The sequence below is a fragment of the Hipposideros armiger genome, unplaced genomic scaffold (genome assembly GCF_001890085.2).
Source record: "Hipposideros armiger isolate ML-2016 unplaced genomic scaffold, ASM189008v1 scaffold_221, whole genome shotgun sequence".
Classification (NCBI taxonomy): domain Eukaryota; kingdom Metazoa; phylum Chordata; class Mammalia; order Chiroptera; family Hipposideridae; genus Hipposideros; species Hipposideros armiger.
The window spans coordinates 2,158,543-2,174,148 of record NW_017731571.1 but is presented as its reverse complement, the minus strand read 5'-3'; the positions used below and the strand labels follow the sequence as shown (position 1 = coordinate 2,174,148).

At 43.9% G+C, this 15,606-nt stretch overlaps 1 protein-coding gene across 3 annotated transcripts in view; it reads right to left on the bottom strand.

Moving 5' to 3' along the window:
• Positions 1–483: 483 nt before the first annotated feature.
• JCAD (junctional cadherin 5 associated) overlaps positions 484–15,606 on the bottom strand; it is a 130,337-nt gene continuing 115,214 nt past the window's right edge. For all 3 annotated transcript variants that reach the window (XM_019654399.1, XM_019654402.1, XM_019654401.1), the window contains exons 4-5: positions 11,572–15,326; positions 484–5,360 (exon numbers count right to left, since the gene is read on the bottom strand). In XM_019654399.1, coding sequence (XP_019509944.1) covers positions 5,326–5,360; positions 11,572–15,326 — 3,790 coding nt within the window. In that variant the 3' untranslated portion in view covers positions 484–5,325. The remainder of the gene's footprint in view (positions 5,361–11,571; positions 15,327–15,606) is intronic.

Genomic DNA, 15,606 nt, shown 5'->3' with positions numbered 1-15,606 from the left:
TAAATCTTTAAACAAAGACCAAGGCCTGGACATAAAACCTACGTCCATTCCTGTAAGATAAAGGTCTACATTCACTTTCCATGCGCGGAATGCCCACAGTGTGCCCGGGGCTTTTCTATATGCATATTTGATTCTTATGTTCAAGGGGTAAGAGAAGCAGATGGGGAAACAGAGCTGAGGAAGGGACATATGCAAGGCTCCACGCAAGCGATGGAGCCAGAACTCAAGCCCACTCCCCAAACTGACCCTAGGCCTCGTCCCACCATGTCAGCAAGCCTTTGTGGGAGATGCAGAGAGGAGCTTTAACGCCCAGGAAATACTTGCTGGAGATCAAAGGTGCTGGAATTCCTCGGGCCACCAGTCCCTGTACTAGCGACACCATCTGAGCTGCATCCCATGCAGCCTGCTGCCCTCCCCGGGCATAAGCCTTAAAGCTTACAGGGCAGCTCTTGCACCCACAGCCAAAGATGATGGACATAGACATTCATGCAAAAATCTTTATTTGGAACACGTGTGTTACTGAGCAGGTCAGCCATCCTGAAATTGCAAGAGTCTTTACATTGTGCAGAGAAATACAAGCACTCCTTGAAGACGTTCATCTTTGCTTTGCTGCTGGTATTTGTCTTCACCCACCTTCACCTCTCCTCACCTTCATGTCTCTGGCACTGCCTGTTCTGGGGGCGATGACCGCAGCTGGCTGCCAGCCATTACCAGTTGTCTTTTCCTGGTCTTTCCCTCTCTACCTGCTGTAAGTACTAATTAATAGTGCCCAAAGAACTGCTGGGCAGATACAAAGTTTCTGTGGGGTTACAGGGCTGTGTCTTCACGAGATTTTAGAAGCTCTTGTTTTTGCTGGTGGCAGTGGTGTTTTGAGTTGCTTCCACTTTGCTTTCCTGTCAGGCCTGAGTGTGAGGGATCAAATTCCAGCTGACTCAGGTGGGGAGTAAGTGCCTCATTGATTTTTAAATCTGTAGCTTACTGCTTTTCTCCCTGGCCAGGACATATGGTTTTCACGTCTAATTTCTCAACCTGAACTTGCCTTTGTCTCCCTCTTGCTCCGTGACCATGAGTGGCACCTCTCGGCCCTGCCATGGGGCGGGGTAAAGGGAAGCAGGAGAGAGTGCTGACTCTCTGGCACAGCTATTAGCCCCCGTGGGCCTGACTTCCACATGGGAAAGGGGCTAATCTTGTAGGGAGCTTCCTCCTCACCCCCAATCAAGGCATCGGGATGAATGGCAGGACTTGCCTTTGGGTTCACGTTTCAGTCAGAGTCCACAGCACAAGGACCTCTCTGTCCTCTAGTAAATACAGCTGTGACAGGGGCTCTCAAAAGTCAAGGCCAGGAATCTGCAGGCGCTCTGCCCGCCTCGCCACACTGCTGATGAACCCAAGGACTGTTTCAACGGGCAGCTTGCTAGAGTATACCAACCTTTCCAAGAGGCCTCGATCTGAATTACAGTCTTCACCACTCCTTAACGTGCAGGCTAGGGACCATTATTTCTTTAGTGATATTTTATTATCTTCCCCTTCTTCCCTTGGTGGGTCCCAGAGTACACCAACCCACGCTGGAGGGGGGAATGGGGTGGGGGAGGTGGAGTGGGGGGAAGGACCTCCCACCATGTCGACTCTTCAAGGTCACTTGGAATGCGTCTCTTAAAATCTGTCCTGAGTAGCAACTCTCCTCCCTCAAACAGATGTACAGAATCCGAAGTGAAAAACAAAACAGAAAGAAAATGCAAAAATCCCCCAGGCCTGCTCTAATAGCTTCAGATTAAGAAGCACACTCCCACCCCCACTCTACCCCTTAAGCTTCATCTCCCCTGCACAGATGGATCTGGCAGAACAACGGCTCAAACGCTAGAGTAACTGCCTACAAGAATTTAGAAAATTGGAAGTGTTCCTCTAATCTCCTGTATTTAGACAGAGAATTCTGCTGCACTGGTCACTTTCTAAGAGATGCTAACGTGACGCTTAATTGTGTATTACTTAACCATCTTAAACAAAATAACAACAAAAATAGTCAAAAGCACACAAACATAACCTTTGGGGGTCACACATGAAATGGCGGGTTAATCTTCACTTCCATCAGTCCTTTATGTTCAGAGCTGGGGAGGAGCTGTGTCAACAGTGGATCAGCTCATTTTCCCTCAGAAGCCCTCAACGAAGCTGCTATCAAGAGTAAGTCATTTTGCTGCTGCAAAAAGTGGTCAGGGTCTAGTTTCAGAGTGATTGGCGTTTAAGCACTTGAACTTCCATTAACAACAACACTTCACTAACAGTCAAGTGGAATAAGAAAAGTTCCACTGAGAATTTCCACATGATTCAAAACCTCCACCTGTAATTCTGGTATCTCTGTAACACTGGGATCTCAGAGAGTAGATACAGTTTTAAGGGACTTTTCAGAAAGAAATCCAAATTGTTATGCACAACATGGAAAAAAGTTCTGAAGATACAGTCAGGGGCTATGCATCTTCGGGAGGAGTTTTCTGTGGTTTGTAGAAACGTAAGGTTTAAACTGATAATAAAAATATTTGGTTTTCAATCATTCAGAAATTTTCTTCAAAGAAGTCATTAGAGCTATATTACCAACGTTTTCCTCTTCTTTTGCAAATTAAAAAATGCAAATACATTTAATATATAATTGCTCATATAATTTTCAGTCAAAATGGTCAAAATTAGAACTTTTAATTTAATTTTATAAGCCCCAAATGATTAAACACCGAAAGTAAGTCATACATATGAGAAAAACAATGACAAACACAAAATATGAAAAGTTTTTCCCAGCCACAAATAATAATGAAGAGCTTTGTATGTATGAGAAATAGAACTAATAAAAGAATAATTAGCGTTAAGTTCAAAACCTTTGGGAAAGCTATTTTTGATTAGAGACTGTGTTATTTATGCAAGTTTAAAAGTCAAATTTTCAGTTACCCCCCCCCAAAAGCTTTCTATACAGGCTGAAATCTAGAAATTAAGGTTAAAAGTATAAATATTGATCAATTTCAACTAAATTCAGAATCATTTCAGAAAGCTATGATGCAACAATTTAGAATAAAACAAAATAGAAGACTATCATATTTTGGTTTGTGATAAACACAAGGTACAGTAATTTGTTTCTCTTTAGGATCCTTCTATTTCTCTTGAGGAAAACCTAAAATTTGATTCTTTTGATGAAAAGAGTCTTTAGCTGGGATCAAGAAAATTTCAAAGAAAGTCAGAACAGAGTTAAAATACATGCATGTATATATGTGTCTATATCTGTGTCTGCATATGTATATACACACACGTATACCTTCTTTCATTTGCAGTTAAAGAGGGAAGCAAGGACCCCCACAACACCTCCAGGTAACCACCCTCATTTAGTTCTACCAGATGACTTCAGTGACTCATCAACCATAACAGAGTAATTGACCTCTTTCCCACTAAATTTTTCCTGGGAAAAACAGTTTCAGCCATTCCTAGCAGAAACTTGGCCCATCGCATTGTGTTGTGAAAACAAGAGCCTACTATAACTTTTCCTGAGCCAAAATCTGGAAAGAAGTGACTATGAGTAATAGGTAAGAACCAAGACTATAGATAAGTGTATCTGAAAAGATTTTTCAGAATTACTTAGATTCTGTGTTGTTTATTACAGTCCAAATACATTAAGTTCTTATGAAATAAAATCATATGGTACAGATAAAAATGGGCCATAAAAGCCCAGTAAGTCGTTTTGGGACCAAATTATAGACCACCCAACAGTTCACATTTTAGGAATTTGAAATGTCTAAAAATAGCTAAGGTGGTTTCTCAAAAAAAATTTAAAAAAAGAAAAGAAAAAGAAAAAAAAAGGGAGATAATGAAAGAAATAGGGGAGGAGGGAAAGGAAAGAAAGGGAGGGAGAGAGGGAGAGTGGAGGGAAGACAAGAACCACTCAGGAAATATGTTAGCTGATAAGAATACCTTACTTAGAAAGGAGGGACGAATGCATAAAAAAATGCATAAACTTTGTGCAGGTTAATGCAATAGTAAACACAGTAGAATACATAGGCCTCATAATGCTTTTGTACTGGCATATATATAATGTCTCTAGCACTTTTAAAAATATGCAGAGACCAATTAAGGATCATTCTAGATAAAAATACATATTCCTTAAAGGGCAGAGGGTGGGGGTGGGAGGAAAGTATGATTTCAGGGCAGATCCCCACAGATATACAAAAATGAAACTATGCTTTTTGGTAGTTCTTGTGGATGTGGCAGTAAAAATTGTTATAAGGACATTGGCTGGTTTTCAGAGGGTTATTTTCACAAATAACCTTACAGTTACATTTGTAAAAAATTATTTCTGAAAGTTTGATTAACCCTGTAAAATGTCTACATTGACATCTGTTTCTAAGATAAAATAGAAGGAACAGAGGTATGAATGGATAAGGGATATACGCTTAAAGCAGATGTGAACCCTCTCTGGGTCTCTCTCATACAAAGGGATACAGACTCTTAAATAAAATAATACTTCCTTAAAAATCTGCCACCTAACAACTGTTTACATCATAGAAAAATAGCATTTTTGTAAAAAGAAATATAGTTACTTTGTTAAAATGGTCTATTTTAAAACAGTAATTATTTTTCATATAAAGAATTTCTAAACATCCATACAGGAAATAAAAAATAGATAATACTGAGTGCAAAGCAGACAATGGTATGTTTGCAAACGATCAAAGCATTTCATTACCAGATAAATAATACTCTTAGTACATTATAGTACAAGTTTTAATCTTTTAGGAACTTAAAAGATATTGCTTTTATGTTCTGATGGCAAGTTACTTGTAAGTAAAGTTCCTTCCAGCAGCAGAAGGCCAAATTGATTAGAAATGGATCAGATATATTCATTCACATTTCCCTAAACTCAAAGTGCAGAAACACTAGGCAACGGCCTATGTCCCAAGCTCCTTAAAATTAGCATGGAACGCAGGACCTGGAAATGCAAAGGGGAATTTATGACATTCACAGTCCTTTCAAAATCATTCACTGTCTCGTCCATGTCCAAATTGTCAATTGAACCATAATGGCTAATTCCATCATTCAGGAGAGTCTATGTGACTCTTTTCTAAATATAAGTATTAATTCTTCATGCTATAAAAACAGATGGTGTCAACGGACTACTGCTTTATTTCCACAGAGCTACTCTGTAAGGATGACGAGTTTCCTGGTGGTAGTGGTAAAGGATGTCACAGTGCACTAAAAGCCAGCCGTTTCCAGCTGATACCCCAGCAAGCTGGCTGATAGATAAAATCAGACAACGCTCAATTAGCAAATATCATGGGTCCACACTTCACCGGCATCTCATCACACCCTCTCCACTCTGCTAGGGTCATATGAATCTGTAACAAAAAAAAAGACAGAAAAGAAAATTAGTGGGATATTCAACTGGTCTTGTTTACTCCTCACATCATAAATAAATGTTTAGGAAGCAAAATCCGCAAGTGTTTGAAAGCTCATTTTTAGACATTCCAACAATCTTGTCTTCACTATGGCGTAAAAAACCTATCATCAAAAGGCTGCTAATAAAGGAACATGTATGATCATTACCTAATCACAGATGGAAAAATTTGAGTTCCTTAATATGTTGATGGTCCCTTCCTGCTGTTCATAGTGAAATATAATTAAATTTAAATGCAACACTTGTTAGCCAGGAGTGGCTGATGCTAAGGACTGTTTATTTTGTTTTATAAATTTCAACTGTAATGAAAGCTGCTTTACAATGTGCATCTTTGTGATCAAATGTTATCCCTGGAAGGCTTGAGGACCCTGAAATCCTGACTGCTTGGCCTTAATAAGAGGCCTCCTGTGTCCCACCCCCACCAGCCAGCAGATGGTGCTGCCACACGGATCCATTCTATAGCCACCACTGGCAAATCCCACACTGGGCCCAGATGTCCTCGGTTTCCCAAATGGGACACTATACAACAGAACAATAGTCCCAAACTGCCATTAGTGCTGCAGTCCGGTGATGGTAAGCCTGGGATTCACAGATCTCTGGGTCCGGACCAACCTGAAGCTCCTATGTGCGCCCCCTGGGGTCGCAAATTCCTGCCACGGCAGCTCAAAGGTTTCCTGACTTTTTACACAAAACACATAAGAAATCTGGAAGGATGGTACAATTTGATTGTTATAAAAACTATTACAAACATTGTCTTCTCACGTCATCTGGACACAGATTCCAATTTCTCTAGCAGCGTGTCCTCCTCACGCCTTCTCAACTTGGGCACGATACACACACGATCCAATACTACAACTGTGACAACCATGATGGCGTTCAGAGCGCTCTGAGTCATTCATTATAAACCAGATAGGACAGTCTCTGCATTTGGGAAAAGGAGTCTGCTGCTCCTAAAACGTGATTCGCTGCCCAAGTGCCCATCTGGCTAAAGCAAGTGGAGTTCACGTGAGTAGGTGCCTTCTGATATCTTACACATAACATCCCTCAATGGGACAACACAGGATGTTACCAGCTGAGCGCCACGTTTTTAAGCTCAATCAGCCTCACCGTGAGCTGATTCTGAGAGGGGCTGCCGGTGAGCAAAGATGTCTTTTTCTCCACCGAGAATGAGGTGGGACATCACTAATGGATGACACTGCGGAAAGTCCTGGAAAAGGTTGATCTTCTGTTAAGCTTCACGTTACACAGACACGGGGCGCTGACCAGCTCCCTCCTGGCCAGGTACATGGGGTCACCTCCACAGAACAGCCTGCACCCCAGAGTCCCACTGTTGAAGCTACAGGCCCAGAGACAGAGCGGGAAAAGAATCCTGTGGAACAATGGGTCTTCTTCAGATATTGGGGGTCTAGGTCCAATAAAAATATAACATGAGCCCCAAAATGTTATTTTAAACTTTACCATGTTAAAGCAAATAAAACAGGTGAAATTAATTTTAATGATGTATTTTATTTCACCAAATACATCCAAAATATTGTCATTTCAACAGGTAATCAATATCAAAATTATTGAGAAATTTTGGATTTAATTTTTTTTATACTAAGCCTTTGAACTCTGGTGTGTATTTTACACTTACAGCTCATCTCGATTTGGATGAGCCACCTTTCAAGTGCTCAGAAGCCACTGTGTGATATGACAGGCAGGGGGCTACTACACTGGCCAGCCCGGGTCCAGGGAACTGAGAAATTACCCGAGTATTTGGAATCCTGGCTCCTGTGGGCAATATTTTGGGTGAAGACAAATCACTAAGACCTGCCCTGGTGGATAGTTCGTGTATGAATACCCCCAAAAGCTACTGCCCTTGAAGATGTATTCACATCTAGCCTTCTAATGGCATTACGTGGCATCGTGAAACCTTCCCAGAATTCCCCCAGTGCGGCCCTGAGGCAGGTGGTCTCTCCTCGATCTCCCCCGGCACTCACATTGAGAGAGTGGACAATGGAAGTTGATGGAACTGAACACTACCGGTGCCTGGGATTACACTCTGAACTGGAACATAATCGATCCAGTAGAGATGGAGTTCTGTCACCTGAATTAGTCCTGAGCTGCTGATTTCCTAGCCAGAGCGCCAAAACACCACTGAAACGATGTTAGCTGGAATGCCCTTCTTTATGCTGAAATAAAGACACTTTATGATAGGATGCTACAAAACAACAAAGATAATAAAGTTATGGAAGGGTGTGGGAGGGGGGAGTGGTTATAGATAAACACAAACACGGTATATTCTTATCTTAAAATTCCAGAATGAAATCTGAATTTAAGTGGGCTGTGCATTCAGGAGCAGTGAAGTGGCTCTGGCACATTAGGGTGACAAAGGCAGGGGTGAGATGGAGATGGGGATGAAGATTCTTGTGGTTAAAATGATGAAATATATCAAGAGAAAACCAAAGTCCAAAAGTATATCAGCTACAAAGCTACAAGGGCTTTATTCCAATTTGTGAAGCAACAGTGAGTAGAAAACTTAACATATGTTAGAAGTTTTACTGCCTCAGGCATATGACCTCTCTAAAGGACTCATTTGAATATTAAGGCCTGGCGGCTGTCATAGGAAAGGCCAATGGAGGTGCACTTGGGCCACTGCACGTGTAAGAAATCTTCCCTCGAAGGCGCGCTACCAGGCAATTACTTAATGCCTGAGGTAGTCGGGGTCATCATGAGTGGCTCTCCACCTTCAGTTTTTTGGTCACTGCATTGTCAAATTAACAAACGCATTAGAAGGAAAGGAGAAAAAAATTTCTCTCTGTAAGTATGGTTTAAAAAAATAAAAGAACAATAAGGTCATTGAGGAGGTGTTTTTAATGGCTGACTAAAATTAAAATTGACATTCTGTAGGTGTTCTCAGATACCTATCCCACCCCATTCATGTGCCAAATGGTCAGGCTAATAATTGAGGGCTTGCTTTATTGAACTAGAAATTCTATACTGTCAAATACTACATAAAATGTGTGGCCATGGACTGAGATATAGAACTCTTTACAAACTGGTGTTTTATTTTAACAGGATTTGTCTTATTTTAAAGTCCTTATAATTCTCATGATAAGGTTAGGACTGATAAAATCATCTTGAATTTACAGATAAAGAAGCTCACTGTAAAAGCCTATGATGTCTTTTTAGCTAGCACTTAAAATCAAGTAGGCATATTTGGGGGTGAGGGGAGCAGGGGAAGAGGAATCGTGCTGAAACCTAATAAATCTCCACAGCTCCAAAAATGGGCAGTGTAACACTCTTTCACCATAATGGCAAAGGTTCCATATTCTTAGCATGCTCATCCTCAGCAAAACCACATTTGTCAAGTGAGATGATCCCCAAGAGGGCCCTGAAAAATTGGTTATTTCAATAATGTAGTATTTTGCATAAGGAACAGAGCAACATTGGCTAACACTCCTAAGAGTCATACTGCATTTCTGGGAAAATTTAAGAAGTGCTAAGTATATTTTTTTGTTTAACAAAAATTTCTGAATTCTTCCAGCTGAAACAAGCAATCATTTCCATCTATTTTTAAATCCTTGGGTTTCATCCTCATTTATATGGTCAGTCACTCTACGACAAAGGAGGCAAGACTATACAATGGGGTAAAAACAGTCTCTTCCATCAGTGGTGTTAGGAAAACTGGACAGATAACATGCAAAAAATGAAACTGGATCACCTTCTTACACCATGTATAAGAATAAACTCAAAATGAATTAAAGACTTAAATGTAAAACCTGAAACCATAAAACTCCTAGAAGAAAACATAGGCAGTAAACTCTTTGACATTTTACGGTTTTAGCAATATCTTTTTGGATATGGCTCCTGGGGCAAGCGCAACACAAGAAAAGTAAACAAATGGCATTACATCAAACTAAAACATTTTTGCACAGCCAAAGAAACCATCAACAAGAGGAAAAGACGACGCACTGAGCAGATATTCACAAATGATACATTCAATAAGGGGTTACTATCAAAATATATAAGAAACTCATATATTTAACTTAAATATAAACTCATATATAAACTTAACAACAAAGAAATCAATCTAATTAAAAAATGGGCAGAGGACCAGAATAGACATTTCTCGAAACACAGCATACAAATGACCAACAGACATATGAAAAGATGCTCACCGTCACTAATCATCAGAGAAATGCAAATAAAAACCACAATGAGATACCACCTCACTCCTATCAGAATGGCCATCATCAATAAATCAACAAACAAGTGTTGGCAAAGATGTGGGGAAAAGGGGAACCCTGGTGCACTGTTGGTGGGATTGTAAACTGGTGCAGGCACTGTGGAAAACAGATTGGAGGTTCCTCAAAAAATTAAAAACAGAACTACCTTATGACCCAGCAATTCCACTTCTGGGATTTATCTGAAGAAAACGAAAACACTAATTCAAAAAGATACATGCACCACTATCTTCAATACAGCATTATTTACAATAGCCAATATAGAAGCAACATAGGCGTCAATCGATAGATGAATAAAGAACATGTGATGTATATTATATCTATCTATCTATCTATCTATCTATCTATCTATCTATATATACATATCACAGAATATTATTCAGCAATAAAAAAGAATGAAATCTTGTCACCTGTGACAACATGGATGACCTAGAAGGTATTATGCTAAGTGAAATAAGTCAGAGAAAAACAAATACCATATGATCTCGTTTATATGTGGAAGCTGAAAACAAAAACAAAGGAATAAACAGAACAGAAACAGAGCCATAGATATAAAAAACAAACTGAAGGTTGCCAAAGGGAAGGGGGTGAGGGGAGGGGTGAAATAAATAAATAAATAAGAATCACCACAAAGTTCAAACCTATTTTGAAGCAAGTCAGAGGAAGTTGAAAGAAATACAGACATTCTGAACTCTGAAAATGGAGATGTTTAGATGACTTCCGTCCTCATGGAAAAAGGAAATAGATAAATAAATCAATCCATCCTTGGATTTCAAAATAGGAAACAGAGCAGCAGGCAGGGGACCACCCTGCTGGGACAGCACAGGAAGACGGAAGAGCCAGCCTGGCTCAGGAGATGAGGCTGGGGTCTGAGGGCAGTGCTCTAACACCTCAGGGGGGCAGTTTTCCCCTTATTGTAAAAAGGTCTGAATTAATGACTTAAGGTCTCTTCCAGTCTGTGATTTATGATGTGTACCTTTCGGTAAGAACCTCAACTCTTCTTTTAATCATTTCTATGATATATATAATTGATAATCCCCAGTCCCTGAAGAAAGCGCCTAAAACAGGAATGCCGAGAGTTCTCCTGGCCTGTTTGTGTCAGAGCTGAGATGGTGAAATTGGATTTGGGGAAAAGCACTGTTACTGTCATTGGGAACCTGCCTTGTGGCTTTATAAATCGGAGAAGGCTCTTGAAGACAGGTTAAGGTGAGAGGATGGAGAGGGCTCAGAGGCCTGAGGGATGCTGTTGGCAAAACCATCTCACCTGGGATTTCGAAGTCAGAACTTAGAGAACTTTAAGAAACAGAGTTAATGAGTGAACTTTTTAGGGGTGGCGTGTCCAAAAAGTTAATTTTTACTAAAGTTTCATAAATGGTGTGGTAGTGGAAACAGATAAAAATGAGGGGCAAAGGATTTTGGAAGATGAAAATGGGAGACATAGCATCATGGGGCAGGTAGTTTTTTTAATCAACTCGGTATATCTTTCCTTACTAGGTTAAGAAGAAGCAATGAGGGTTATGTGGGTGAATGCTTGTTAGTTTAGGAGAGAGTATGGAGCACAAATGTTATGGTCTCCTACAAGATTTATCAAGGTGCCTACACCAAAGATGCAATGCTTTATTGATTCACCTCTTCACAGCATGGGAGCCAAAAAGTTGTTTATACGGATAATTTCGTATAGTTGTTTACATTGATCATTTTTATAAAGACATAGTCATTTAAAATACACTACAAGATCTTGATTTTTAAGGAAAGCTTCTAGATAATTCTTTGTAAAATGATGAATCGTTTGGTACAATAATTCACAAGGTGAACTTGATCTATTCTGAATATGCGGAATTTCATTATCCATCAGACTGGTATTTTTTTATGCCCCAAGGACACCAAGTTAATACTGATCATCTGCCTGCTTGCCTGATTCCTCACCTGGGCACCAGAAGTCGTGATCCACGGTCCTCTTCTCCCTGCCTGCTGCCAGGTGCTTGTTTTCTTCCCAGAAGAGGGCACCCTTGGAGACAGAGAGCCCATCTCCCTCCTTCCAGGCCAGGTCTTCGGTGGTCAGGGACACCAGGCCTCCAGGCGGAGCCCCTGGACCCCTCTCCTCCATGGAGTCCGTGCTCCGGGAGCTCAGCAGCCTCATCCGAGACACAGAGCTCACCTCTTTCATCCTCATCAGGCGGTCAGGGTCAGCTCTCCGGGGCGGAGAAGCCAGTTTCTCCTGTAAACTTTCAATCACTTTGGAAGTGTTTCTCAGCTTCTGTGAGACGGCCACACTTGGAGTCCTTTCTATAAAATGGAACAAAGTGGACCTGAAGGGTGCTTTTTTTGTCCCTCCGTCCTTGTGATTGAAGGGCTTGGACTCCTGGGTGCTAGGGTGAGGCTCGGGGTTGGGGGCCTCGCTGGGGCTGGCTCCGTCCACACCTGAGCATTCAGACGCCCAGGGAGCCCGTCGGGCACTGTCCCTGTCCCCTACAAAGAGAGGGCTTTCAGTCCAGCCACACTTTCTCCTGCCATAAAAGGCATCAGTGGACACCGTGGGGTTATCCGGCTGCACTGGATTGGACACCGGCTCCTCTGTGGGGGACGCTGGCCTGCGGGCACTGCCATCAGGCTCGGGGGGACGGCTCTGTCCTGTTCTCCTGGTGCCTGGCAGCAGGGACTCCACGGCCACGTCGATGCCCAGGATCCTCACAGCCCTCGCTTGAAGGGATTCGTTTGGGGGGATTTCTATGGCACTCGCTTCACCTGAAGACCCATCTAACTTATCGGCACTCTGCTCTCGTGCCGGGGTCAGCCCCACAGACCTCAAGTCGGGTGCAGAGAGTCCTCGGGGTTTGCCAGCAAGAGAGAGGCGGACCACCGTGTCCCTCTCCTCCCCACCGCCGGGCTTCAGAGGGGTCCCCGCTTTGCTCAGCTCCACAGAACTTGGAACACTGGGGAGCTCCCGCCTTCCCTGGGGCTCCCTCAGTTCAGCTGGGTCAGACACTGGTTTTGTGTCACCTGACCTAGAAGACGTGATTCTTTTCACAGGACCTGGGCTGACCGCTAGCTCCTTCATTCTTTTCTTGATCTCCTGGTGTTGCTTCTCTGGAATCAAGCTGCCATGTGTTGACAGCAACACTTCACCTCTGCCATCCTCCGCCTGTGAGGGGCCGCCCGGGGATTGAGGACGGGCACCCAGGTGGTGGGTGGCAGGCTTCTGCTCGTCACTCCAACTCTCAGACTTACTCTTAACTCTTCCCGACCTGCACGCGAGCTCCTCCGGCACCAACCGCCTTGGCGATTCCTCGGCTCTCCTTTCATGGCTGTCTTCCCTGAAGCCCATATTACTGGGTGTGGAGTAAGCAGCGCTTTGCAGCTGCCATTCTGTCTCACTGTCGTCGCTGCGAGTGCTGCTATGACTGCTCTCTTCCTCTTCCTGAAGCTCCTTGTTAAAACTTTCTAACTGACTTATCAAATCCCAGGGACGTCGGCTAACGGGTTTTAAAAGAAACTGACCAAACAGCTGTTGACTGTTGCATGGGCCTGTGGTTGCCCCCTTCACCACCTCGCCTTTGGGCACGGGGCTGGCTCCGTGTCCGTGGCCGTCCACACAGGCCTGACTCTGGCCCACCTTTGGTACAGGGGCCTGGTTCGTGGATGAGGAAGTCCTTGAAAAAGCACTGTAGCTGGAAGGGTTGAGGGACAGTTGGCCTTTGAGGTGGTGAGCATTTGGCCTTTGGTTTTGGTCACTGGACACTAACACCATGTGCATCTGAGCTTCCGAGGCAGTAGGGTCTAGAAATTTTGGAGTCAGCAGAGCATTCGGTGACCATCCCGACTTCTCATCAGGGAGGGGCTGCAGGCTTTTGGATTCCTCAGTGAAAGTGGTTTGTGTTTGCTGATCTCTGTAGTGGTGCCCTGGCCACGAGCCAGAATACTTGAGCTCTCTGTGTTTCATAGGGTGAATGAAGCTGAGGTCATCTGTTTGTTTGTCTTCTGGTTCCCCCAGATCTTGTTTTTGGAGCTCTGTCCTCCCAGCCATGCTTCCTGTGAGAGCTTGCAGCTCCAGGTCGGTGGAAGACGTGCTCAGCAGGCTCTGCTCCTGCAGAGCTGCGCCCTTATCAAGCCCATGCTTTTTATCAGCGCTCTGTTTTAAGTCATTGTTGTTGGTATCTATATCTGGCAGATGTGATCCTGATTTAACTGGGATGGAAACCAAACAAAATATCGTCTCGTTCATTTTTTTCTTTGAACTTTTCTTGGTCTGAATCCCAGTCTCAAACTTTCTGAGCTTGGTTCGGGTTTCGCAGGTACTCTCGCCCTGTGGGTGTGGGGATGAGGCTTGGCTTTCTGCTTGTCCATGCTGGCTGCTGCTCACGTCAGGCCACTGTCCTCTCATCACACAGTGGTCTCTTTGGTCAGAAAAGCCACCATTTTCTCCATCCCTGGGGAGCTGGCCCCATGGCCACAGAGGACTGGGATTGGCAAGGGCAGGGCCTTTCTCGTTCCCTGATGGGGGTATCATGCTCTGTGGGTTCAAAGTGGCACCATCATGGTACATGTATCCATGAGCTGGCTCTGGGGCAGAGGCCGAACCAGGGTTGTACAAGTTCTCATCCGCCTTTATTTCTTCACAGAAACCCTGGGGTTGGGCCAGTTTAATATGTCGTATCCGTGGGTCGTCAAAGGGAATATACAGAACAGAGCCGTCATAAGCAGTGGTGGGACGGGGCTGTTGAGGGAATCTTCGAGGAGAGCGTGGGCTTGCATCGTACTCACTCCCACTCCCAAGGGAGCCAGAAGGGAGCTGAGAGCTGGCCGTGGCCTCCTCAGTCGGATGATGGCGATCACCACACACAGGCCTGGGCTCCAAATCCTCCAGGTAGGGGTTTGTGATGTGCTGGGGTGGCGACCTGTACGATGGCGGAGGCACGTACACTGGCGGCTCCAAACCAGAGTCAGGCAGGCAGAGCTCCTGCCTGAAGTCGTTAGTTTTGGTCAAGTAGGAGAAACTCAGGTCTGTCTGTGGGCTGTCTAGATAGCTGCTGTTTTCCACTCCTCCCCTGGAGTGTTGGTGGGAGTCGTAGGAGGGAGGCTTGAGGGGTCTCCCAAACTTTGGCCGGGAAAAAGGGACTGAGGAACCACCCTTCTCAGGGTTTCTTGAAGATTCCAAATTTGGTGCACCATTTGAAGGGTAAAATGGCATTTTAGGGACACCTGGTAAATGTCCATCACTTAACGGAATTTCCATGCAACTCAGACTCTCAGGAGAGAGAACTCTAGGCAACGACTGGGACTTCCCTTTGCTTTGGGAATTCAGCACATGTTCTCCTCGCATGAATGGGTATAGATCTTGAAACAGCTTCTCCCTGTCACCATCAGACATCTGCCTCCCTAATTTCTTTGGCTGGTTCCAGCTTTCCAGGCTCACATTCTGCCACTTGGCAGGACCCTCTATTCTTAGCTCTTCTTCCCAAACTGCCTTCTTCATCACATGCTCTGTCCTTCCTCCAACTTCCCATGCACCCTCCCTTGTGTAGACGGGCAGACTGTGGGCTTGGGCCATTCCTCTGACCTCCAGGTCTTCTCGGTCCCGTGGACGCAACAAGCCACTGACCTCGTGTCCTCTTCTCCAATAGGCGTGGTTGTGGCTGCTCTGGGGCTGAGAGGACCATGCTAGCATGGGCTGATGATAAAACCTACAACACAAAGAGGCATGGAAATTACACCAAGGGAGCGAGCATACAGAAAAAGCATGCAATTCTCTGCTTCTGTGACTGGTGTTTCAAGTCAAACGCAGGTCAGTGCTTTTGAAAAATAGATTCTCAACCAGCGTACTTGTCGACTTTAAAGAAAACACATCCCACTAATTATGGCTGGAAGGCAGCCAGCCATGTGTTTTGCCATCCAAGGGCCTAGGAGTGGCAGCAACAGGCTGCCCACAAGAACATTAGGACACGGCTGTACTTGGGAGATGTC